The 27,950-nt window shown below is 41.5% G+C and overlaps 1 protein-coding gene across 1 annotated transcript in view; it reads left to right on the top strand.

The window, feature by feature from the left end:
* The first annotated feature begins 220 nt into the window (after positions 1–220).
* pir (pirin) overlaps positions 221–27,950 on the top strand; it is a 37,884-nt gene continuing 10,154 nt past the window's right edge. The window contains exons 1-7 of the mRNA XM_085805151.1: positions 221–298; positions 1,767–1,866; positions 1,987–2,079; positions 9,267–9,347; positions 16,572–16,778; positions 23,145–23,229; positions 25,862–25,906. Coding sequence (XP_085661277.1) covers positions 1,771–1,866; positions 1,987–2,079; positions 9,267–9,347; positions 16,572–16,778; positions 23,145–23,229; positions 25,862–25,906 — 607 coding nt within the window. The 5' untranslated portion in view covers positions 221–298; positions 1,767–1,770. The remainder of the gene's footprint in view (positions 299–1,766; positions 1,867–1,986; positions 2,080–9,266; positions 9,348–16,571; positions 16,779–23,144; positions 23,230–25,861; positions 25,907–27,950) is intronic.

Genomic DNA, 27,950 nt, shown 5'->3' with positions numbered 1-27,950 from the left:
TCTCTTTCATGTTTATTTATTTATTTAGTTTTCTGTTCACATAAAAAAAAAAACCCTGCAGTCTCTGATTGACACAGTGCAGCCTCCCTAAGCCCCGCCCCCCTGCTCCTCCCTAAGCCCCGCCCCCCTCCTCCTGTGTGACTTCCGGTTTGTCATCTACCTGAGCACAACCATAGATATACAAACGTTTATATATCTATGAGCACAACAAGGAAACAGGCGGCGCGGGGCTTTTCATCGTTTAAAGAGTAGAAATCATTAACAGCGTCGGTGGTGAAGCAGGTTTCAGCTCTGCAAGGTGAGTGTCGGTTCTTAACAGTCACGTTGTTGTCCATGTAAACTATAGAGGAAATAGTGTAAAAACAAACAACAACAAAAGGTGTCTCCGTGACGTCACCTCCAGGTAGATTAATGTTGAAACTGATCTGAGTCAGGAGGAGAGGAGAGGACGGTCCACTTCACAAGTCCTGAGGAGACACGGAGCAGCAGCTGCAGCAGATCTGAGACCAGCTGATCGATCAGCTGACTGATCAGCTGATCGATCAGCTGACTGATCAGCTGTTCGATCAGCTGCTGGTCTCAGATCGGAGCTTCGTCTGCAGCAGCTGAGACAGGAAGAGGACGATCTGGATGTAGAAACCGAGGGAACCCCCAGTAGACTCTGGTACCGCAGTGAAGTTAGTTTTAAGTTGAACATTAATTCGTTCCTTCTCAATACATTAAAAATTCATAGAAAATATAAGATGTGTTCAAATGTCACAGGGCAGGCTTAACCCTACCATCCTGTGTTGATCTTGAGGCTCATATTTAGGCTACAGTATAAAATACTTTCAAAATTCATATAAAATATGTGTTCAAATGCAATAATTGGATTGACATCAATCAAATATTTATTATTAATTTATTTCATGTAAATATGAGCCTTATAGCTCAATAACTCCAGACTTAAGACATTTATTGTCCCTCTAGGGAAATTCTTTTCCACATGACCATTTACATTTCGTTTCACCAGACACATACAAACACGCACAGATTACAACACATTGCCACACATTATTACACTCTGGCCAGGTTATCTTGGCCTCTTGTTAGGTTGCTATGACGGCCGGTATTAGGCTTCTGCCGAAGCGAACCAGGTCATGTGACCTATTTGCTCAAAATCAACACAGGATGGTAGAGCTACAGTAAGCCTGCTCTGTGACACACACCTGTTGTTATTGCATTTGAACACATCTTATATTTTCTATGAATTTTTAATGTATTGAGAAGGAGAGAATGTCTGTCAGATATCCAACTTCAAACTAACTTCACTGTGGTGACTCAGGTCTGGTGCAGCTACTTAGAAATGAGTTTGAGATGTTTCCACAGCCGAAGATTAAAAACAAACCAACTTTATGTCTTTATGTCTCAGTCTGGACACAAACTAGAACCTGGACCTGGTCTCCTGCTGCTGCTTGACCATGAAACTATTTGAACATTATTGTTTTTTTCCCCTCAATTTCCCCCTATTTGTTGTATTTTGGTAAAATTAATGTATTTTCATCAATAATTTTTTATAATAAAGTCACTTTGCACAGACCAGGATCATTGCTCTGACATGTTACTGCAGTTTAGGTTATGACACATTCATCTTTCCTGACTTCTCTTGACTTGTTGGATGTGTGTGTGTGTGTATATGTGTGTGTGTGTGTGTGTGTGTGTGTGTGTGTGTGTGTGTGTGTGTGTGTGTGTGTGTGTGTGTGTGTGTGTGTGTTGTCCTGCAGCAGCACGATGATGATTGTACGTAAAGTGGAGAGAACAGTTGAGAGTGTGGAGCAGGCCGAGGGCGTCGGAGCTCGAGTTCGCAGGAGCATCGGCAGGAAGGAGGTAAATCTTCATCATCTTCATCATCTTCATCTTCATCATCATCATCATCATCATCATCATCATCATCATCATCATCATCATCATCATCCCTAAAACTCTAAACCACTTCATTATTTGCAGCTGAGGAACTTGGACCCGTTCCTGATGCTGGACGAGTTCAGAGTGGAGAAACCTGCAGGGTTCCCCGACCATCCACACAGAGGCTTCGAGACCGTGAGTCAACATCAGACCGACTTCACACCCACTTCATACCGACTTCAGACCGACTTCACACCCACTTCATACCAACTTCACACCGACTTCATACCGACTTCACACCGACTTCATACCGACTTCACACCGACTTCATACCAGGCTCGTTCGAGATGAACTGCGCCTCGCCTGGACGGTCGGCGAGAGCAGGCGGCAGCAGCAGGGGTGGTGACAGAAAGCTGCAGTCAAGTCGGACAGTTTCCAGCCGCCGTCAATACAAACAGGAAGTCACCAAAGTATATATTTCTTATGCTGTACTGCAATTGTCCAATAAATAACCAATATATTTCTCAGGATATAAGTTTGATTCAGTGTGAATATTTTTTAAAGCAGTATAGGCCTACAACATGAAATTCATATAATCTAGCATTATACAACAACACGTAGTGTTTGCTGTCCTAACTAAGAGCCAATCAGCTCATGATCCGGTGTGTTTCCCATCATGCCCTGAGGCTTGCAGGCGGTTGCAGTCGGTGGAGAGCAACTGCGGCGCCTGGCTCTAAAAACTGCGGCCGCCTTGATCTCGTGAGGTTATCGTTGCAGGCGCGTGCATGACGTCAGAGCAAGTCGGGATCAAGTCGGACACAAATCTAACCGGCATGCATTGTGCGCTGGTCACCGGCGATCGATTCTGCGCACGCCTGGCTCATCTCGAACGCACCTATTGACTTCATACCGACTTCACACCGACTTCATACCGACTTCACACCGACTTCATACCGACTTCACACCGACTTCATACCGACTTCACACCGACTTCATACCACGTGCTAGAGACAGTTCAGTCTGCAGGTCAGTCAGTGGTGGTTAATGGGATAGTTCAACATTTTGGCAAATTGGCCCATTGCCATAATCCCTATAGTCATAGCAGTAGGTTCGTTACCTTTAATTGTCGGTGCAAGCTGTTTTTAGAACGGCGGAGCAGAGCCGTGAGCTGCTCAGAGCTACGCTACGGAGGCTCATTATGGGATTTCTTGGTTTCCCTCATCAAACTCATCAAATACACAATCCAACAACTCCACAACGCTCTGGTGGACAAGTTGTGAGCTGCACATTCACCACGCTATGAGATAATAACACAACGTTACCACACAGAGTTGTTTTAGAGGGAAATACAGAGACTGCTGATGAAAAATTGTCATTGGTTTTGCATGAATCCCAAGAAATCCCATAATGAGCCTCCGTAGCGTAGCTCTGAGCAGCTCACGGCTCTGCTCCGCTGTTCTAAAAACAGCTTGCACCGACAATTAAAGGTAACGAACCTACTGCTATGACTATAGGGATTATGGCAATGGGTCAATTTGCCAAAATGTTGAACTATCCCTTTCACTTCGAGGTTGTTTCCTGTTAACACACACTGATCAGTCACTGTAGATAATAAACATCTATAAGATAATGAAAATCTATAAACTACATGGTCAACACTGTTTTCTTTAATGCACATAGGTTACACAGAAATATAAATCACCATAAATATAAACTTCTTATTAACTAAATTTGTGATATTTGGGCTTTATTAAAAAAAAGTCTTAATTTGCCTTTACAGAAAAAACACATGAACTTCACATGAGATTTTTAAATCACATATGTGTTTTGCACATGGAAATCATGTGGTTTTGGCCCAGTTTTATGTGAATCACATTTGAATTCCCATGTGAAACCATTTTCCATATGTGGTAACATGTTTTACACATGTCTTTTACATGGTTACACATGTAGGTTCACATGTGATTCACATGAAATTGGGGCAAAATGATTCTGCAGCTTTGTTTCTGCAGAATAATCTCTGAATCAAACACAATGATGGAAAAATACATTTGAATCCTCACATCATTTATCCAGAGGATGTTACACACTGATGGACGTCACTAATTAAAGTGTAAACAACCAAAAAAAAAAAAGCAGAAGAGCAGGTTTTTTCTGACAGGAGTGAACTTCCCACTTTTCATCACCAGGTGGCGACAACAGGACAGAGTCCAGATGAACTCCACTGTGTTTTCTGTAAATGATGTTGTAGGTTTGTTTCTGACAGAAACACAGAGTCTTGGCTGTGAAACGATGTGACAGTGTTGAGTTTGTAGAAAGTGAAGTTCAGGCCAGAAGAGTTTGATATAAAAAAAAAAAACGACCTCATGACTCATTAGGAAAAAAAAAATCCCCTGTTTTGAAACGGAGGAATCGCCCTCGTGCTGCTGCTGCTGCTGTTTCTGTGGACTCATCCTTTTACATCTTTGTTTTTTGTCATGACCAACAGATTCAGTGATCATGATAATGATATCAATACCAATAGGGTTATCAATTAAATTAATCTTAGATTCGTTTATTTAGTCTTTATATAAATGAATCAGATTGTAAATCACAGAGAGGAAGAGAGAGAGTTTGTTATTAGAACTGAATAAACATGACTCAAACAACACTGCAAAAACTCAAAATCTTTCCAAGAATATTTGTCCTATTTCTTGTCAAAATGTCTCATTTCTAGTCAAAACTAATCTCTTTCCACTTAAAATAAGACTCATCACCTAAAAATTTACTTGTTTTTAGATCATTTTCACTTGTTTCAAACAAATTTTCACTTGAAATAAGTAGAAAAATCTGCCAGTGAAAGCAAGTTTTTTTTGTGCTCGTAATAAGAAAGAAAAACTTTCTCCACTATCAGATTATTTCAAGTGAAAATCTGCTTGAAAGAAGTAAAAAATGTCTAAAAACAAGTTACTTTTAATGTGATGAGTCTTATTTTTAGGTATAATGAGATTTGTTTTGACTAGAAATAAGACAAATATTCTTGGTAAGATTTTGAGTTTTTGCAGTGTAGGACGTGTGAGACGAAATGAACTGATAACAACTGATCCACTAGACCTGAAAACAGACGTCATGATATTATCAGCCATATTAGTAACACAATTTAATTCGTCATTAAATTCCTCCTCCTCACTGTGTCACTGTGTTGTGTTGTGAGGTCATTGTTAAACTGTGTGTTGCAAAGTTAACAAGCGTTCAACTTCAACGTTATCATTCATGTCCCAGTGGTTAAAGCAGATAACAGCGGCACGGCCGTTTCGGCTAATGCTGTGTTCAAGGCAGGCTTTTGAAACCGTAAGTTACAGCTTCAAGTCACAACTACGACTTGGTAGCGTTCCAGGTAACCCGTAGCTCGTGTTTTTACCGTCCTGTTGTCTGTGAAAGTTCCCTATAACGGCCACTCGTAACTTCCGACCCGTGAACTCGTACCAGATCGAACTGGTATGACTTCACAGGAAGGAAAAACACAAAGTACGAGTTTCCTTGAACGCACCATGAGTTAGCAGCCCCCGCCCTTGTCAGGCATCAATTGGTCCTCGTGCTACGTCACCACATTCACGCGCATCCCTTGGCTGCACACACAGCCCTTCATGCCGTTCTCTCCCCTCATTGGATAACACTTGTATCCCACAAGGAAAATTTTCTCCTCGGGTTACAGCAGAGCAGAGTGACGGAGAGACTCGTGTTTAGGCTGAAATACTTCATGTAAGTGATTGCTGACGGAAAATAGGACTATTTAGGACTTATATTAACAAAAACATTCCACTGATATCTGCTTTAATTAGTTTTGCAGAAAGACAAGAACATGCAGATGAAATGACAGAACAGAGATGGAGGTCGGTCACAGGACCAGACACAACCACCAATCAACAACAAGGAGATTAATTGATTAATATTAAGATTAAGATTAAGATTAAAATTCCTTTATTTGTCCCACAGTGGGGAAATGTACATTTGTGCAGCAGCAGAAAATGACATTTGCATTAACAGCTGATTCCTGAGAGAAAACTAATGGACAGAAACACCACTCGTGATGAATGATGATGATGATGATGATGATGTGTGTTAATACATTTAGATTTTTACTTCTCGTTTTGGGCCGATGCTTTCATCCAAAGTGACTCACACACACACGCACACACACACAGTGAGTATGTAAGAACGTGCTGAGCTCCACGTCTATTAGAGAAGTGTGAGGGAGTCACGATTATAGATTTTCTTAGTACAAATATTGTCAGAGAAATAATCACAGTGTTACGATTGTTATACATAATTAATATCACAACATATGAATGTGTAAAGTCAAATACAGTCAAAATATAATTACATTACTAATTATTTATACTAGATATTTGAAGTATCTACTAAATTAAAATCAAAATGAAATCAAATGACACGCTAACATTTAAATTCCTACCAATTGTATGTTGTGTTACTGTAGGTAAATGGACCAGTATTTCCTACATTTACCTTTACTTTGATGCAAATCTACCTTGTAGTTTCTAACATATAACATAAATAATCTTTTTTGGAAAGTGACGGTATTTATGAATCTCTGCGATTAATTAATTGTGGTGTTTAATTGTGAAAACAAGTAATGGTGACATCCCTAGTGTGAGGACATAATCAGTCCGCTATGAATTGTCATATTTACCCATAAGCTCTTTGGTCAAAAACTCAAAAAGAAAAGTTCAGCCCCTCTGACGTGTTTCACCTACATGACACATCAGGACGCACAGAAAAGCCTCTTGGACCTGTGTCCTAAACCTAAACAGGAAGTCAAAGTTTTTATATTTTTGGTGTCCAATTTTCCACACATCATATTTTAACAGACTCTTTTCACGGCACAGTAAGTCCAGTCGTACGTCAGTGTTTCTCTTTACAGCTCATTGTCCTGTGCAGCAGTTTGACGGCTAAAGAAAAACTGCACTCGTCCTTTTATCCATAAGTGGTGTGTCCTTTTTATTGCAGCTCTGCAAACGGACGCTGAGCTTCACCTATTTCTGATTAAAGTGGAACAACGTCTGGTTGAACGCTCTTTCCAGGCCCAGATATAATACATTTCTCTTCTTCTTCCTCTTTCTCCCACTCTAAGACAACTTGTTTCTGCTAATGAGTGATTCATGAGTGTAAACCACAGTCACACACTGTAAAAACTCTAAATCTTTCCAATAATATTTGTCTTATTTCTTGTCAAAATGTCTCATTTCTGGTCAAAACTAAACTCTTTCCAGTAAAAATAAGATTCATCACCTAAAAAAAAAAATCAACTTATTTTTATATCATTTTCACTTGTTTCAAACTCATTTTCACTTGAAATAAGTAGAAAAATCTGCTAGTGAAAGCAAGTTTTTTTTGTGTGCTTGTAATAAGGAAGAAAAACTTGCTCCACTATCAGATTTTTCTACTTATTTCAAGTGAAAATCTGCTTGAAAGAAGTAAAAAAGTGTCTAAAAACAAGCTACTTTTTATGTGATGAGAAAATGTGTTTGAAACAAGTGAAAATGATCTAAAAACAAGTTAATTTTTAGGTGATGAGTCTTATTTTAAGTGAAAAGAGGTTAGTTTTCACTAGAAATGAGACATTTTGACAAGAAATAAGACAAATATTCTTGGTAAGATTTTGAGTTTTTGCAGTTGCCTCAGAGTTTCTGGTCTCGGCGGTGACCCCGTGACCTCTGATGGACGGAGCTCACCTGTCAGACGTCGTCCTGACGCTGCTCTCGCTCTCCGTGCGTCTTGATTCTGGTCGACGCAGCCTAAACGTCCCAGTGTGGGGTTTGACGGGCCCGGGCCGCGCTCCCAGCATGCCTTGCAGCAGGTGTGTTTGCTCACGCTCACATGACGCAGCTGTGGAGACAGATCACAGCGCGGCTCGCTGCGGGAGAACAGCTTCCCTCCCCGAGACAGATGTTCACCTCTGACCCCCGTCCGGTCCTGTCCTGTCCGGTCCGACCGCTGGGGCAGAGACCGGGTGTTCACCTCGCTGCTCACACACATCACCGCCGGGACTTTATATCAGAGGTGGCAACATAATAAGAAGAGATCAGTTGAAATGTAAAACACATCTGTTTTCTACAGACGTTTAGAGATACAACTCATGATGAAGTCATGTGTAGCCTACGACTGTTGCTGCAGCTGTTAAAAGGGGAATTGCCGTTTTTTAATACAATCTGGACCTTATTTCTAGCATAAAATCCGATCATTTCCTCCCCCAGATAACTTTGGTGTCATTACAAGTGGTTGTGATGAAATGAGCTCCAGCCGAGAGGCGCGTATATCCGTATAATGGAGTCTACAGGGCAGCAGAATGCAGCCTCTAAATAACACATTATCTGCAGAGAAACTCCTTCATTTCACCAATATTTAGTTCTGATAGGCTAGTGCTATTCCCCTCTGAGTCCGTGGTTAGCTGTTATCAACATCCGGGGTCTGTAGGTTGACCTACTGACCTCTGACCTGGATGATGTCATCTCTGAGCTTGTTGCTACCGCTAATGCTACGGTTCGTTTCTGCGTGTTTCTGACTTGTCAGAACCAAATGAGCAGCTGGATGAAGTTCAGCTTCCACAGGCTTCCTCTCCTCAACCTGGACTCACTAAAGCTCCGGCTAGTTGAGATAAAAATGGACCCGAATGCCGAAGCAGAATGATTATTATCAGAATGAGCCGGGCGGCGCTAGCACTAGCGTATCATAACAAAATATTGGTGGTTATTTTTCTATTTATCCTTTATTTAACCAGGTAAAACTCATTGAGATTTAAAAACATCTTTTACAACAGCGACCTGGCTAAGAAAGCAGTGCGCAAAACAACACCACATAGAATTATACAAACAGTATACATTTACACATTACAAATTACAGAGGGCAAGCACAAGAGTCAATAGATCTTCGTTCTCGATCCTTTAGGACTGATCTGAATTCCCCCGAGTTCAGAAGTAGTTTCGTGGCAGATAATGTGTGTAATGAAGGCTACATTGTGCTGCCCTGTAGACTCCATTACAGACCCCGGATGTTGATAACAGCTAACCCCGGACTCAGAGGGGAATAGCACTAGCCTATCACAACTAAATCTTGGTGAAATGAAGGAGTTTCTCTGCAGATAATGTGTTATTTAGAGGCTGCATTCTGCTGCCCTGTAGACTCCATTATACGGATATACGCGCCTCTCGGCTGGAGCTCATTTCATCACAACCACTTGTAATGACACCAAAGTTATCTGGGTGAGGAAATGATCGGATTTTATGCTAGAAATAAGGTCCAGATTGTAAAAAAAACGGTAATTACCCTTTAATGATGCATACACTCAAGTGTGTGTGTGTGTGTGTGTGTGTTTCCACAAACAGGTAACATATGTCTTAGAGGGCGTCATGGCACATGAAGACTTCTGTGGACACACAGGACGACTGAAAGCTGGAGACCTGCAGGTAGGACACTGGTGATTATTGATTATTGTCTGATTGTTGCTATTGACACAACTGTTGTGTTTTTACAGTCTGACTCTGTCCAACAGAAATAAAAGTACGACCCTCACATTCATTTAATTCCACCTGATAAATCTCAACATAATAACATTATTAAAACTTCACTGCAAAAACTCAAAATCTTTCCAAGAATATTTGTCTTATTTCTTGTCAAAATGTCTCATTTCTAGTCAAAACTAACCTCTTTCCACTTAAAATAAGACTCATTAACTAAAAATTAACTTGTTTTTAGATCATTTTTACATGTTTCAAACACTTTTTCACTTGAAATTTGTAGAAAAATCTGCCAGTGAAAGCAAGTTTTTTGAGCTTGTAATAAGGAAGAAAAACTTGCTCCGCTATCAGATTTTTCTACTTATTTCAAGTGAAAATCTGCTTGAAAAAGGTAGAAAAGTGTCAAAAACAAGCTGCTTTTTATGTGATGAGTCTTATTTTAAGTATAATTAGACATTATTAATTAGACATTTTGACTAGAAATAAGACAAATATTCTTTGTAAGATTTTGAGTTTTTGCAGTGTTCTCTCACAGACTGAATCGTTGTTTTCTGTGAATTGGAAACGTTCAGACTCGAAACCTCTCGCTGCACAAACAGACTGACTGCATACAGTATACATGCATCGCAATGTTGTGCACTCACACTAATTGGATATCATGCCCTGTGGGTTGTTTCCTGTGTTTTTTTTAATGCCGTAAAGTCACATCTACACACACACACACACACACACTGGATGTCACATGGGAGCTGCTGCAGATGCTCGAACTCTGTGTCAGATTAAAGTCGGCTTCATTAAAGGAAGTAGAGGAGACGCCGCGCCAACAGGGAAAAACTGTGTCAGCGGATGAACGAAGGAAATAAAAAATCTTTATATGTGATCAAATGTTTTATTTTCATTTAAAGGGATAGTTCAACATTTTGGGCAAACTGGCCCATTGCCATAATCCCTATAGTCATAGCAGTAGGTTCGTTACCTTTGATTGTCGGTGCAAGTTGTTTTTAGAACGGTGGAGCAGAGCCGTGAGCTGCTCAGAGCTACGCTACGGAGGCTCATTATGGGATTTGTTGGTTTCCCTCATCATCAAACTCATCAAATACACAATCCAACAACTCCACAACGCTCTGGTGGACAAGTTGTGAGCTGCACATTCACCACGCTATGAGATAATAACACAACGTTACCACACAGAGTTGTTTTAGAGGGAAATACAGAGACTGTTGATGAAAAACTGTCCCTGAAGGCAACGTGCATCAGAGGTTTTGCATGAATTTCCCTCTAAAACAACTCTGTGTGGTAACGTTGTGTTATTATCTCATAGCGTGGTGAATGTGCAGCTCACAACTTGTCCACCAGAGCGTTGTGGAGTTGTTGGATTGTGTATTTGATGAGTTTGATGAGGGAAACCAAGAAATCCCATGAGCCTCCGAGCAGCTCACGGCTCTGCTCCGCCGTTCTAAAAACAGCTTGCACCGACAATTAAAGGTAACGAACCTACTGCTATGACTATAGGGATTATGGCAATGGGCCAATTTGCCAAAATGTTGAACTATCCCTTTAACAAATTAAGTCAAACTGAGGTATTTCAGGGGATACAGTATTACTGGAATAGATTCAAACACCAACAGTTGGCCCGAGACGTAAGAACGTGACATGGGATACCATAGAACACACAGTTACAGAGCTCAGATGATCTGAATAAAAATGAATAAAAGGAGTGAAAATCTTTATTTTAAAATCACACTCAGTCTTTTCCAGAAACATAAATGACAGAAACCATTTTAACCTGAGTTGGAGCTGAAATAACAAACTTAAATGATGAACCACAAAGTTTAGAAGTTCATCATATTAGACGTCCTCTCTCTCTCTCTCTCTGTAATTACGCTCCGTCGTCGTGTGCATGTTTCCTTCTGCAGTGGGTCCAGTGCTCACAGTAAAGACCCGGCAGCACGCAGCTATAAAAGAGAAAACCCAGAGGAATGACGAGCAGTCACAGATGAATTATCAGTGGCCCAGCAGCTGCATTAAAAGCAAAAAAGCTCCAGACTGGAAATTTCCAGTTTGGCCCCTGAAGCAGAAGCCGTTAAAACTCAACTTCCTTTCATCCACTTTTTTCCAATCACTACCTGCAACCAGCTCCATGTGCTGCTATCAGGTTTATTATTCCTTCTTTTATCAACTCCACTCTTCTAACAGCTTTTTATGCCAAATACTTTATTTAGAATTTATCACATTAACTATATTCAGAAAACTGTCATAGGATTTTATTATTATTATTATAAATCTCTGTTGTCTTGCTGCTGCTCGACGTTATTCACCAGATAACGTGATTAACTTTGTGTGATGTGATGTTTCATCCCTGTTGTTTCCATTTATTTCTCTTAACGGTGTTTTTCACTGAGATATTTCTGTGCCAGGAATTTATCTATTTTTTATTTTTTTTATTTTTTATTTTTTTTAAATCCAAAGAGGATAAAGTCTGTGACAGGTGCTGCCACACCAACCACAGTTATATCCTAATATTGTTCATTCCTTATATGTTTTTCTTCTTCACGCTCCAGTTTGCATAAAGAGTGAGCAACAGTCTGTCAGTGCTGTGAATGTTAAAGGGATAGTTCAACATTTTGTCAGATTGGCCCATTGCCATAATCCCTATAGTCATAGCAGTAGGTTCGTTACCTTTAATTGTCGGTGCAAGCTATTTTTAGATCGGCGGAGCAGAGCCGTGAGCTGCTCAGAGCTACGCTACGGAGGCTCATTATGGGATTTCTTCTTGGTTTCCCTCATCAAACTCATCAAATACACAATCCAACAACTCCACAACGCTCTGGTGGACAAGTTGTGAGCTGCACATTCACCACGCTATGAGATAATAACACAACGTTACCACACAGAGTTGTTTTAGAGGGAAATTCATGCAAAATTGCGGATGTGCGTTGCCTTCAGGGACTGTTTTTCATCATCAGTCTAAACTTTCCTTTTGAACCAGGAAAAAAACAGAAGAAAGGTCACAAGAGAGTGTTTGGGTCAAATCTTCTTGTGGCTTTCGTGACGTTTAAAATTCACTGGATATACGCAGAAAAGCAGGGGAATTACCAGAGTTACAGAACAATGTCCCCAGAGGAAGATTTCATCACATCTATTTTAATTGTTTAGTCTTTAGTCTTCTCAGAGTATTTATTGTATGATTTTAGTTATTTTTATTCATGTCCTTGCACTAATGCTGCTAACCAGTTAGTTCCTTTTATTTATTTGGTTTTATCCGCTTCAGTTGCCTCCTTTCACAAACTAATGTGTGTGTGTGGCTTTGGTTTTTACTTCTGCTTTGTTTTGTTTGCTTTTATGGTGTAAAGTACTTTGTGCTGTATTTTATGTCTATGAAGAGTGCTCTATAAATAAAGTCGGTAACACTTTACAACAAGGGTTCCTTAATTAACGTTAGTTAGTCCATTATTCAGCATTAATTCACTGTTTACAGATATATTAACAATCATTATTATGTATTACTTAGGATTGGGAAACACATTAATTAATGTAGCCTATTAGTAAGCAGTTAATTAATGTTTACAACTCAAAGTTAGTTAATAAATTATTAAGTAATAATAAAAATTGAATAAATTGGCCCATTGCCATAATCCCTATAGTCATAGCAGTAGGTTGAGGGGAGGGGGGAGGAGGGAGGGGCTAGACAACCGCATAAGTGATGGTGATTGGTTGAGGCAGAGTAAGGTTTCATGCTAAGCCAATCAGAGGCAGTTTAGCCTCACACACACAAACTAGCAGAGGGAAGCTGATGCTGCCGAGTTCGGAGGGAAAGTACAGACACTACTTTAATCTCCTGGAGGTAAAAGACAAGAACACACATGTGAGGTGTAGCTACATTCTGTCCCGGAGCGAAGTGTTTGTCCACGTCCTGAAGCATCATTACATGGTCCTGACCAGGTTATGTTCAGAGTTTCATCCTAAAATCGGCTATAAAAGCGCCGCTGTTTCACTATTTAACTCATTTACAGCTGCGTCAGCTTTTTTACTTTGAAAGTCCAGTGGAGCTGGATCAGATCCGCTGCTGTTGACTTTCTCTCTGAGCGTCTCCGCCTGCAGACGTTCAGCTGAGGGAAGACGCTGCTCAGGAGCTCATACTGTAGGTATATTAGACTATAGCCGATATATTTCACTTTTATCACCGCTGAAAGAAGCAGGGTCTCTGCAGGTTTCACCAGCTCAGATTTAAGACTTTTAAAGACCTTTTCAGTCTCGGACTTCCAGAGCAGCTACAGCAGCGTTGTGACCTCAACCATAGTTGATGATCAGAGCAGAAATGTTGTTGTTGTTGTGAAAATGGGCGAGCTCGTGAAGACGCGAATTTACACAAAATGGTCACGAGTCAAAACGAGCGACAAATCGCGTATCTCGCGTTTGGTCGCGCGTCAAAACTCGAGCGAAAAAAAAGCGTTCCTCGTGTTTGTGGGTCATTGTGGGTCATTTGTGGGTGTTCCCACCAAACACGATGAAATAGACGAAGAAGCGATGGTCCCGTCGCCGAAAACAAATCGCGTGTATTGCGTCGCCAAAAAAAAAGTTGCGTGTACCGCGTCGCCCGCCTAATCGCGTCTTTGCGTTACGGCCTTTTACACCGCGGACGTAACGAATAAACGGTGACGGTGTGAACGAACAACAGGACCAGACGTGGCGTTGTTTCCTCTTTTCACCGACAGCTCCACTCTCCCTCACTTACACTAAAGCCTGCCACACACATAAAGATTTTATAAATCTCAACCGATTTATTATCTGTGAGAGACCCCACACATGAAGATAAAAAATCTGTGATTGAACAGTTTTGATCGTATTGTGTGTGGTGTGCTGCGATATTCCAAACACAGCTCACCACACACATTGAGATTTTTCAGAATCTTGACCCTCTGGTCAGAAAACAATCCGGCATCAGCAGCGATACCAGGGGTGTCGTTGTAGCTACTCTTTCGGGTCTATTTCCGGAATGGACAATAAGAGAGACGTAATTTTTTTTTTAATGAAAGCGGGACACTTCAGCCTTTACAACGATCCCATCTGTGTGTGTCTGTGTGTCTGTGGCTCCGGACGCCGAGCAGTCAAGCGGCTGTCCAATAGGGAGCCGTGCGCTGTCACATGACGGGCTGTGAGCGGCGGTCACATGATCGTTTAAACATGGCTGCTGTATTGCCGGCTGTTGCCGGCTACGAGCGCTACTGTCTTTGCTATCAGCTATCAGGAAGCCTCCTGTGTATGCGTGAATGTCTGTGTGAACCTCATGTAACACCAGGGCTGCACCGTGGCTCTCTGTAAGGTTGCCGGTCCTGTGCGGAGAAGTGGCTTGTTGCCGCGAGCAGCATGCAGAGCTCGGCAGGCAGGCGCTTCTCCGCACAACACCGGCTCTCCACACACAAGATGACTTTTGATTGAAACGGCCACCGAAGTCGGCCCCGATAATCGTAAATATTGAACATGTTTAATACTTACGATTATCGGCGCCGGACGTTTTCCGAGCCGATTGTCGGGGGAATTTTGACTCTTAACACACCACACACTACAAGAGAATCTTATAAGATAATCTTAAGACCTTAAGATAATCGGGCGGTGTCTGTCCGTGGTCGGAAGGGGGAAAATCGGGGCAAAATCAGCCCGATTATCTTTATGTGTGTGGCAGGCATAACTACTGTTATTGTTGAGGCCAGAGAATTGTGGGATTTGTAGTTTTTGACCAATCGCAGGTTGTGATCTTTCTTTTTTGTGATTTTCCCGGTTCACACATGTTTTTTTTTTTTAGTGGCAAATGCGAGTGAAATGCTCGCCCATGGTGGGCATAAGAAAATTTAAGACCTGTCTAAAACTATTTAAGCCGCGGATACCCTGTTATTTCATATAAAAGTTTAAGTGCATACATATTTTATGATGCTGTGTATTATATATTATATATTTAAGACCATCTTTGAATTTTCTAATAAATTTAATACTTTTTAAGGCCTTAATTTTAGATACATGAATTTAAGACTTTTTAAGGATCCGCGGATACCCTGAGAAGTTGTGTGCTCGCAGCAGGACAGATAATCAGATGGATAATCGGTAAAGTTAATAATTTCACTTAAAGCAGAAGTAAGTGATATATTTGTGTTAATATAAGTCTTAAATAGTTATATCTTCCGACAGCAATCACTTCTATAGAGTGTTTGGTCTGAAACACGGGTCTGTCAGTCACTCTGCTCTGCTCTGAGCCCAGGAGAAAACTTTTATCGTATCCTACAGTTTTTATCCAATGAGGAGAGAGAACGGCATGCAGGGCTGTGTGTGCAGCCAAGGGACGCCGTGAATGTGGCGACGTAGGGACGAGGACTGTTATGGTGCGTTCAAGGAAACTCGTTTTTTTCCGACCTGTGAAGTCGTACCAGTTCGATCTGGTACATAGACTGTGCAAAAAGACGTACTGGTACGATTTCAAGGGTCGGAAGTTACGAGTGGCCGTTATAGTGACTTTCACCGGTAAAACAGATTGGAAAAACACAAGTGGGTTGCCTGGAACGCTACAAAGTCGTAAGTTGTGACTTGAAGCTGTAATTTATGATTTCAAAAGCCTGTCTGGAACGCAGCATTAGCGAAAACGACCGGATCACTTACTTCTGCTTTAATGTGGCCATGAATAAATTAATTTCGATGTTTCGCTTGTTATTCGCAATAGTTACTTTCCCTGGTAACTAGTTACTATTATAGTGAAGTAGTGGAGTTACTAACTCAGTTACTTTTTGGGAGAAGTAATTAGTAACTACAACTAATTACTTTTTTTTTTTTTTTTTGTCATTAAAGTGTTATTATTTATCTTTCAACAAATAATAAAATACATACAAAAGACAACAGCAAACAGATAAAAAAAAAAAAAAAAAAAGGACAACACCCCTCTGTACCTTTGTATGTTTGTGATTATATCAGTTGTGATGTGATTCAGCATGCTTATTGTGACAAATCCTTGATGTATCGTAAGAAATAGTCTCATACTAAATGGAACTTCCCTTTAACATTGTTCTTCCTGGCAATCAGATATTCGAAAGATGCGGTCTCTGTCATCAGTTGAGTCCAATTTGCAAGCCCCGAACTAATTACTTTTTAAAAGTAACGTTCCCAACACTGGTCCTTGTCGTCCTCCAGTGGATGACGGCGGGCCGGGGGGTCGTCCACGCCGAGATGCCCGTGTCCGAGGAGCCGGTGGTGGGGCTGCAGCTGTGGGTCAACCTGCCCCGCAGGCTGAAGATGGTGGAGCCGGCCTATCAGGAGCTGAGCAGCGCCCAGGTCCCCAGACCGAGCCGGGGGGGGGTCACCGCCGCCGTCATCTCTGGAGAAGCTCTGGGTGCAAAGGTGAGTGTGTGTGTGTGTGTGTAAGACAGAGAGAGTGTGTGTGTAACTTTATTGTCCCCTATTCTGATAATCTAATAATCAGTTCGAGTAGTTTTTAAAGAAAAAAAGTCAAAGTTCTCTGACTCCAGCTTCTTCAATGTGAATATTTCTGGTTTCTTTGTTCCTTTATGACAATAAACTGAGTCTGAGTTTGAGTTTGGGGGAGTCTGTTTTGTGCCGCTACTACGGGGGTTTGAGCCGCGCCATGTTGGATTCTACTTGCCATATTTGGAGCGGTGCGGCCGTTGGCCGGCCGAGGGCCCGCCCACTGGCCTCGAAGCAGCGGTCGCCGGACCTGTCACTCAACGGTTCTGCGCCCTAATTGGCCAGAACTTTAAACCTAATAACAGTAAAACGGTAGCGTTTAAAAAAAATTCACCCCCCTCAGAGTGTGTGCGGGGGTAGAAACTATCGGTTGAGACCAAAAAAATGAAATGTACCAGGCTGTAAATATGTTTTTTAAAGCTGTAAAATCGGCTATTTTAACATGGGGCTCAATTGGAGTTGCTCCCTTCTGGAGCCAGCCCCCAGCGACAGCCGAGGGGATTGCAGGTTTTTGAACGCGGAAGTGAGCTTCACTTCTCAGACCGACAACTGCCCCCTTGAGGCCTACCCAATTCTAGCTAAAAGGCTAATTTCCATTGACAGCCCCCCTATACTGAAATAGAAACAAGCAGGTTGAAGAAAACACAAGTATAAGTACAGTATTTAAAAACATGGGGTAGGTACCTTTTTTTTTGTAGAAAGAAAAAACAAAGAAAGTAATACAATCATAATACATAGGTAAGACAAAAACTGTACAACACAATACAATCGTGGTTCACAGTAGGCACAGTGGAAGGCGGTGGGGTTAAAGTGCTAGAGTTGGGTAATAAAGTGCTGGAGTCAGAAATTTATAGTGCTAGAGTTGATGATTAAAGGGACACAGCAACATTTTTTTTTTCGTGTCTTGCCTCACTCCCGAGTCCATGACCAGCAGATAGACACCATCCTTTCGACTGTGCGTGCAGTAACCATGGAGATAGAGCCGTATCGCCCGTAATTAGCTTAGCTCAAACGCTGGAAGTGTATAGGTAGTGTTAGCCTGCCTCCACCTAAAGTCACTAATTAGCTTAGCTCAAACACTGGAAGTGTATGGGTAGTGTTAGCCTGCCTCCACCTAAAGTCGCTAATTAGCTTAGCTCAAACACTGGAAGTGTATGGGTAGTGTTAGCCTGCCTCCACCTAAAGTCGCTAATTAGCTTAGCTCAAACACTGGAAGTGTATAGGTAGTGTTAGCCTGCCTCCACCTAAAGTCTCTAATTAGCTTAGCTCAAACACTGGAAGTGTATAGGTAGTGTTAGCCTGCCTCCACCTAAAGTCGCTAATTAGCTTAGCTCAAACACTGGAAGTGTATGGGTAGTGTTAGCCTGCCTCCTACCCGAGCCGAAACCAGCAGTCAGAAGCTGATTTCATTTTAGCTCTAAACTCTGTAAATATATCACTTTATCCACATTTCAAACATGTTTAGGTGAGAAAGTAGCCGTTTAGATCAGCAGTGTGTCGTTAATTTGTCTAAATACCAGCTGTTTACAATTTTGTTCTGACGAATTCGGCGCTACTCAAGCTAGCCGTTGTGACCAACGCACTTCCGGTTACTTTCACAAAATAAAACACCCGTTGCCCTTTACATACAGAAAACCATGACGATAGAATTTGTGCTTTTACTTTGAAATAGGAAGCTAACCTACCCTCGATGTAGCTAGCTTGAACCAAAATAAAGCGTCTTTGCTTGAACCCTCCGTTTTGACCGATCTCGTCCCGTTAGCGGCATTTGACCGCTCAAGATGCCTTACCGGAGAGTTTTGTCAGCTCTGAGACGAAGATCGGCCCGCCGGTTTCCTTTTAGAATTGCTGAAGAGTTTCTCTGATGACTTTAGGTGGAGGCAGGCTAACACTACCTATACACTTCCAGTGTTTGGGCTAAGCTAATTAGCGACTTTAGGTGGAGGCAGGCTAACACTACCTATACACTTCCAGTGTTTGAGCTAAGCTAATTACGGGCGATACGGCTCTATCTCCCTTGTTACTGCACGCACAGTGGAAAGGATGGTGTCTATCTGCTGATCATGGACTCGGGAGTGAGGAAAGACACGAAAAAAAAAAGTTGGCGTATCCCTTTAATACTGTAACATAGTTACATGAAAGGAAGTGAAGGAAGTGACATAATGACATTTACTCATTATCGGTGGTCATGATTGCAGCTTTGTTTACTTAGTAGCCACTTTAAGTTTGACCCAGATCCTCGTCTCTCCACATGTTGTCGTTGTTGTCGTTGTTGTTGTTGTGCGGAGACGCTGTGAACTTCAGTGTGGAGTCGTTGGACAAGGATGAAGTGAAACTGACTGGGTCACAATGTGAATGTGATTATAGAACCAGAGGAAACGGATTAAAGTCACTGAGCAGAAACATTCACAGTCCCTATGAGCAGTGGTTTAAAGGACAATTCCGGGCAAATTCAACTCCGGGCTGTATGTTCCTAACATTTTAGGTCTAAAAGAAGGAATCTGAAGATTTTCTGATGAATGGGAGTGTATTGAAGTTCCGCTGCTTAGGCTGTTTCCATCCCTCAAAGCCACAGACAGCGTCAGATGGAGACTCAAACATGCACCCAGAAGTTTATTTACTTCAAGCAAGCCGACATGTTTGTATAACTAGATCTAATTCAAGGTCTCGCGTGAGACCAAAGTTGACGCTCGATGTGTTCAGGTGCAGTCGGAAGCTCCCGTTTGTGTTAGGGATGCACATTTTGAATTTTTTTTCTGACCGATAACCGACGCTCGTTAACCGATTATTAACCGTTAACCGATAAGATTAAGATGCTTGCGGCGCACGGCAAAAAAAAATAAAAAATAAATAAAATTTGCTCCAATTTAAAAAAAAAATTTTTTGCCGTTAAATACACACGTGCGCTGCGACAGAGCAGCGCCACATCCACTGTGCTCTGTCTCAGCTGATCGCTCATATGGACGTTAGATGGTCCAATGTAGAAGTGTTTTTATAAAGTGCAGCCAAACACCAGGCTGAAGGAGCAGCAGAGCTCCTCTAGCTCCTCTGTGGAGCTGCAGGAGAGCTGCAGGTGAACAGGCTAGAGAGCAGCGACGTCCTCGTCCTCTTTTTTTTTTTTCTCTCAGCGCCGTAGTTACAGGTGATTCACATCTATGTCCGTGTAGCTACATTTATTGTCTGACCTTCCTTCATGGGGGCTGCTGCATACTGTCAGTCCTCCTGTGGAACTTTTTGCTGCGAAATATGACTGAAGGCAGTGAACTCTGCACGTGTCGACACGCCCCCATGAGTTGACGACACAAGGAGCTAATAAAATAAATAAATAACCGATAGTATTAATCGGTCAAAGTTCTTGTTATCGGTTAACGGTTAAACGGTTAATCATGTGCATCCCTAGTTTGTGTCATAAACACAGGAATATCAACTCTTGACTTGCTTGAAGTAAATAAACTTCTGGGTGCATGTTTGAGTCGCCATCTGAGACTGTCTGTGGAAAAACATTGCGGCTTTGAGGGCTAAGTCACCATATGTGTGTGTGTGTTTATTATTGATCATCATAATGACCGGCTCGGCTCGGCCCGTTTCACTGAGCTACTGGGAAAACTCTGAGCTTCAGAAGTGGTTTGGTGTCCGTGCTGCGGTCCGGGGCCTCGCCACAGCCTTCACACGCCATCGGTCCACTGAGACTTTCCCTCCGGACTTCTTTCTTGTCCTGACATGCAAACTGTGTCTCAATCCAGTGAAGGTGTGGCCCTGCACAGCTGCCGTAGTACACAAATGATTTACAGTCACGATCAAATCGACCTTCAATAATACGTTCCTTAGTTCAAACTTAGTTCATAAATATTACATACATCGAAAAGATGTAGGCTGAAGCTATCCAGTATATGAGTGTCTACCCTTTAATTCATAATTTCAGTTAAACCATAGAGCTCTTCATGGTTTCAGTGTAACAGAAAGAAGCACATATCTTAACAAATGAAGCCAAAATAAAGAAGAAAAAAAAATAGTATTACAGTTGCAGTCAAAACCCAATTGATCAATCCTGTTTATAGCTTTCTATCAGACTATGTTTTCATTTCTTTTTAAATTGTGTCATGTTTTTGCTTTGTTTGAGATCCTCTGGCAAGCTACTCCACAGTTTTACTCCAATGAGCCACAGAGATACACATTCATTTATGATTCTTCTCTTTATTACTTCTTCTATTAACGTCTGCTGCTGTAACACTGGACATTTCCTCATTAAAGGAATATTTCATTTAAATATTATCTAATTTAGACCTTGAAGGATCCAGTCTTTGTAGAAGTTTGCATTATAACAGTTGTACCTTCGCCTTTACCTTGTTGTTGTGTGGTTGTGATGATGTCACACAGCTGCATTTGGATTGTCAGACTTTATCTATACAGATGTTTTAACCCTTTTCTGTCAGGTCGGTTCATTAGTTCCCAGCTAGTTCAGCAAGGCCGTACCTATATCATTGTCATTGATTTTAATATACAGTATATATAATATAATATATGTACTGTATATTATATTATATATATTAAAATCAATGACAGATTTCAGGGTTGTTGTGAGTTATCCAACCTTCAGTCTTTTAGCTCTGTGGTTGGTCTCCACCTGCTCCTGAGGGAAACTTCAGGCTCTTCAGCTGCTCATTGCTTCTCTCTGTCTCACACTTGTTCACTTACTGAGTCAGTGTCTGCTTTACACACACACACACACACACACACACACACACACACACACACACACACACACACACACACACACACACACGTTCTTAGCTGTTAAACCACACTGTTTCTGTTTCTACTCGAGTTTCAGAGGAACAAACCGACCAGTGTTTACTCTGAATCAAACCGAATGACTAATTTATTACATTTTCCAAGTAGTTTTCCCTGAACCACATCGTTGTGTGCTGATACATCCCATAACCCTCATTCCCTCTGTCATTTCATACACAAACTGAAACCACACACACAGACCTCAGAGAAGAAGCAGGTGCTTTCATTTCCTCGGCCTCTTTACTCACTTTCTCCTGCGTGCTGCTTCCTCCTCCTCAGCTCTCAGAGTTTCTTTAAGGTCACTCTCTCCATGAAGTGCAGATGTGCAGTGAGCTCATGCGCCGCCGCCATGTTGTTAAATACCTCGCACACCTGGTGAACGTCTCGCACAAATAAACACCCACAATAATAATAATACACAAAACAGTTTGAGCCGTGGAAGAAAAGAAACACACAAACTGCAGGAACTACCAGAGAGGGATTCTGGCATCGTGTCTGATGATGAAGGCTTGACTATTGTCTAGATACTGTTTGAAAATCACCATGACGACGGTCACTACTCGTGCCACTTTGTCCGAATCTGTGTGAATAATTTCCTGTTTGATGCAAAAACGTTTAAAGTTTGTGGCTTTGTGTGTGTGTGTGTGTCTCTTTTTTTTTATTAATCCCATTTATGGGAAATTCACTTGTTACAGCAGCCGAGAAGTAAACAACAAGCAAAAGTAAGAATAAAATAAAACAGACGACGATTCATAGACCAGAGGTCTTGTATACAATATATATTATATAAAACTCTGCTTTATATGAACCTGGGCCTAATAGTATTGTGTATAAATGTACTTCGTTATTGTGCATTCAAAACTGAGCTATTCAAATAACACAAAGGTTCATATATTTATTCACGTTTTTATTTTAAACCTGTGAGTGCTCCTGCCATTTCTAAACACATCTTTTCAAGGTCAAGGTCACATTTATTTATAAAGCACTTCAGAAACAACCTATAGGTTGACCAAGGTGCTTCACATAAAATAAATAGCAATAAAATACTAATAAAGTACAATTTGAGCAAAGACAGAGATAAATACAAATACATTCAACACACAAAACAGGTTTTGTCTCACACTGGTCCGAAGAAAAAATGGAGTTTGGTGTGTGTGTCAATAATTGTCTCCCCTGTTCAGCCCAGTTAGCAGCATCAATAATCCCATTCACATATAAACTATTTATATTTACATTTTTATTTTAAACATAAATGTGGAAAAAATATTTTTTAAAAATTGTCTAAGGAACCAAAACCTTTGCACCCCCCTGCAGTTCCGTTGTTGAAACAAACATATATAAGAAAATAAACACTTTTGTTTTGTACAATGAACTATTTCAGAAGAAAAATGTGTTGTTTCCTCAAGGAGAGAAATAATGTAACAATGAATACAACTTGATCGGTGTTGTTTGGTAGTAGTAAATGTTTTCTGACGGTTGTTCTCGTTTCAGTCCGAGGTCTTGACGAGGACGCCGACCCTGTACCTGGACTTCAGGCTGCAGCCGGGGGCCGTCCACACTCAGCCCGTCCCCCCAGGTAGGACAAAGACCACATGAACCCACAGTGACTCATCTCCACAATAAGAAGCAGCAGAGCAGAGTCTGTTGTGATGCTCAGGGTTACTGTAACCATCTGTCCTCCTTCTCCCTTTATGTCCCTCTGCTGGAGGAGGGAAGTTTTCCTTCAGAAATCAGAACCGTGTGTGATACTGAACATGAAAACAAGAATAATAGGCTACAATACAACTCTCTTCATCTTCATTATAACGGATGAAACTCGTCCTCCGTAACAAACTATTTTAGACTCAAACACCTCAGAGCGGATCGATCGATCGATCGATCGATCGATCGATCTATCTATCTATCTATCTATCTATCTATCTATCTATCTATCTATCTATCTATCTATCTATCTATCTATCTATCTATCTATCTATCTATCTATCTATCTATCTCCCTCCCTCTCTCTCTGTGTCTTTCTTTCTTTCTTTTCTCCTTTCTCTGTCTTTTTACTTCTTTCTTTCTTTCTTTCTTTCTTTCTTTCTTTCTTTCTTTCTTTCTTTCTACCCTTCTCTTCCTCTATCTATCTACCTCTTTCTATCTATCCATCCCCTCTCTCTGTCTCTTTCTTTTTCTTTCTACCCCTCCCTCTCTATCTCTTTCTTTCTTTCTTTTCTCCCTCTCTTTCTTTATTTCTTGCTACCCTCTCTCTGTCTTTTTACTTCTTTCTTTCTTTCCCTCACCCTATGTCTATCTGCCTCTTTCTATCATCCCCTCTCTCTGTCTTTTTTTCTCTCTTCTTCTTTCTTTGTTTTACCCCCTTTCTCTGTCTTCTTTCTTTCTTTCTTTCTTTCTTTCTTCAGCTAACTCAGCATTGTTTCAACAATTTCTTCAGCTCATTCAGCATTGCTTCAGAAATAGCGTTCAGCTGCTTTCAGCATTCACACGCATTTCCTGCTGGAAATGCTTTCTTTTTCTAGTTATTATTATCATTATTATTATTATTATTATCATTATTATTATTATTATTATTATTACTACTATTATTATTATTCCAGTACTATCCCAGACCCAGTGTTCACCACATCACAGACACACACACTCACACTCGACACCAAACACAACTGTACTGTAGCCATGGAAATGTTTCTCTGAATCTCTGTGAACGGGTGGATAAACAATAGTTCACTGATTAAAACCTGGCGATTCATTAATGTTAATGAGAAGAGAAAAAAGTCTCAGGTTTAACACGTTTTCTGTGTTTTATGTGAAGTTGAGGTGTTGATCCACACAATGTGTTTGTGGCTTTAAGATCTAAAAACCATCTCAGTGTAGTTTTCCATCTCCTCTCTTTCTCAGCTTCTCTCTGCAGCTCTAGTAACAACAGGTCGGTGTCGGCCAATCAGAAGAGACCAGGTTATGAGACTCTCTTCTGATTGGCTGACTGTTTTCTAAAGTGAGCCAATAAAAACAGAGCAGATTTCAGAATAAAACACTCCAAAGAGAAACCAAATCCTGCAAGTTGTTGTTGTTGGATGGTGTTGTCCAGGTGGTGGTGAGGGGGGGCAGGGCTTAGTTGTGACATCACAAAGTGACAGGAAGTCCCGACGGCTGGTTTTAAAGGAGAACTACGGTCATTTTTGACCCCTAAATCGTTGTCCTGATGGTCACCCGGTGTTGGGGGGAGCAATAAACGCGACTAAAATTGATAGAGGCAAACCAGAATTACCATGGCTACCTGGCGCTAGCGATAGCCACAACGCTAAAGTATTGGGGCAATTTTTTCAACCACAACAAACACCCAAAAAACAATCAAATACATGACTCGAATCCTTATGACACACTACTGAACCCATAAACTGTACAGTATAAACCGGTATAAACAGTAGAAACTTTGTGTTTTTGCATGTAGCCACTCACCTCAGATAGCCCAACTCTGAAACATCCTGGAAAGACATTACTATCCCATCACAGAGCGCCTGCTCTCCCCGCCACAGAAACTAACACTTTGTCCTTGTTGTGTTTATTTCTTTACAACAATAAACGGTCGGAGATATTTTGGATATTACTACTGCACTGCTCCACCGTTTATTTTAGTAAAGAAATCATCACAACAAGGACAAAGTGTTAGTTTCTGTGGCGGGGAGAAGGCGCTCTGCGATCGAATAGTAATGTCTTTCCAGGATGTTTCAGAGTTGGGCTATCTGAGGTGAGTTTATACCGGTTTATACTGTACAGTTTATGGGTTCAGTAGTGTGTCATAAGGATTTGAGTCATGTACCAGAGATATTTGATTGTTTTTTGGGTGTTACTTGTGGTTGAAAAAATTGCCCCCATACTTTAGCGTTGTGGCTATCCCTAGCGCCGGGTAGCCATGGTAACTCTGGTTTGCCTGCATCAATTTTAGTCGCGTTTTTTGCTCCCCCCAACACCGGGTGACCATCAGGACAACGATTTAGGGGTCAAAAATGACCGGAGTTCTCCTTTAAGGCTCAGTTTCTGAATACAGGCTGTGTGCATTTCTCTGTGGACTGAGGCTTTGATACTTTCACAGAATTAATATAGAACCTAGAGCTGTCGATCAATAATCAGAACAGACACGTCACTTTTTACTAATTGAAATCTTTACTGCACATGAAATAATTATGACATCTCCCTGTGTCTGACAGGATGGACTGCTTTCATCTACACTTTATCGGGATCCATTCATGTCGGTGAGTAAAAAGAGAAGCCGACTCGACACCGTGATTATTATTGCAGCTCTGCAGCCTGAGACGGTTCATCATCGTAACGAGGAGGATAAATCACACAACACCAAGGTGATGGAAACACTCTGCAGTTGGATGTGTTGCTCTCTTTCCTCCCTGCTCTTCCTGCTTTTATGTCTCCGTTACACAACATGTGTGTGTGTGTGTGTGTGTGTGTGTGTGAGACCTCAGTCCAGTCGCAGCCAACAGAGCCATGTGTTCCACTTAAAGGGGAATTGCCGTTTTTTTTTACAATCTGGACCTTATTTCTAGCACAAAATACGATCATTTACTGACCCAGATAACTTTGGTGTCATTACAAGTGGTTGTGATGAAATGAGCTCCAGCCGAGAGGCGCGTATATCTGTATAATGGAGTCTACAGGGCAGCAGAATGCAGCCTCTAAATAACACATTATCTGCAGAGAAACTCCTTCATTTCACCAATATTTAGTTCTGATAGGCTAGTGCTATTCCCCTCTGAGTCCGGGGTTAGCTGTTATCAACATCCGGGGTCTGTAGGTTGACCTACTGACCTCTGACCTGGATGATGTCATCTCCGACCGCGACGCGGCTTGTTGCTACCGCTAATGCTACGGTTGGTTTCTGCGTGTTTCTGACTTGTCAGAACAAAATGAGCAGCTGGATGAAGTTCAGCTTCCACAGGCTTCCTCTCCTCAACCTGGACTCACTAAAGCTCCGGCTAGTTGAGATAAAAATGGACCCGAATGCCGAAGCAGAATGATTATTATCAGAATGAGCCGGGCGGCGCTCAGAGATGACATCATCCAGGTCAGAGGTCAGTAGGTCAACCTACAGACCCCGGATGTTGATAACAGCTAACCCCGGACTCAGAGGGGAATAGCACTAGCCTATCACAACTAAATATTGGTGAAATGAAGGAGTTTCTCTGCAGATAATGTGTTATTTAGAGGCTGCATTCTGCTGCCCTGTAGACTCCATTATACGGATATACGCGCCTCTCGGCTGGAGCTCATTTCATCACAACCACTTGTAATGACACCAAAGTTATCTGGGGGAGGAAATGATCGGATTTTATGCTAGAAATAAGGTCCAGATTGTAAAAAAACGGCAATTCCCCTTTAAAAGCCTGATGCATTCAGACTGTCAGTACATTATGATGTGTTGAGGCTTCAGACTGAAGCAGTTCAACCTGAGACGTAAACACAATCACTGGAAAACATTATGTTACACCACTGTGTGTGATATATGAGCAGTGTTGTAGAGTTTGGCTTGGTGCTGTAAGTGAAGTTATGTCCTGTCGACCTTCTTTATAATGTGTACTGTAGAAATGCCTTTCCTGCTCTTGTGAATGAAGAGGGAGTTCCCCCCTCGCATGAGAACCAACCCTTTCAGACGGTAAACTCCTTTTCAGAGGCTTTTTTATTTTGTTGTTGGTTTGTTGGAAACCTGTTGTTTTCCTTCAGAATTCCCCCGTCGATATTCTTTCACTAATTTTTCATTGTGATTTGATCACGCTCCGTCATTACGCTGCAGGATCTCTCTCTCTCTCCGTCTCTGTGGTGCTAATCGCTGTCAGATGTTTTGATGACACGAGAGGATGAAAAAAAAAAGGCTGCTAAGATTAAAGAAGTTATTTGGATGTGAAGTCTCCGGCTCTACATGTAGTCTTGGATAAACCAGAACCATCTGGCTCTGATGAACGGCTCGACCACAAAGTGGAAGTGTCTGGTTTTCTCAGAGTTTAGTGTCAGTCAGCGGGGCAGCGTGCAAACACACACACACACACACACACACACACACACACACACACACACACACGGCTAAACCAGGTCACAGCGTCTGAAACATGCAGGTGCCTTTATTTCTACTTTCTGACACTTTAAAGGTAGCATTCAACAAATATCATTCAAACAGCAGCTGCCAGGACTGACCCATGGTCAACTGCTCTTCTATATATTATTATTATATTTAAAGGGCCATTGTGTAACTTCTCCTGTTATCTATTCATGAAAATCTATTATTTGGTT

Source organism: Trachurus japonicus, chromosome 3 (assembly GCF_045865225.1).
Source record: "Trachurus japonicus isolate A0001 chromosome 3, Traja_1.0".
In the NCBI taxonomy this organism is placed as follows: Eukaryota; Metazoa; Chordata; class Actinopteri; order Carangiformes; family Carangidae; genus Trachurus; species Trachurus japonicus.
Note: the sequence above shows the minus strand (reverse complement) of the source record. Positions and strands in the feature narration are given on the sequence as shown.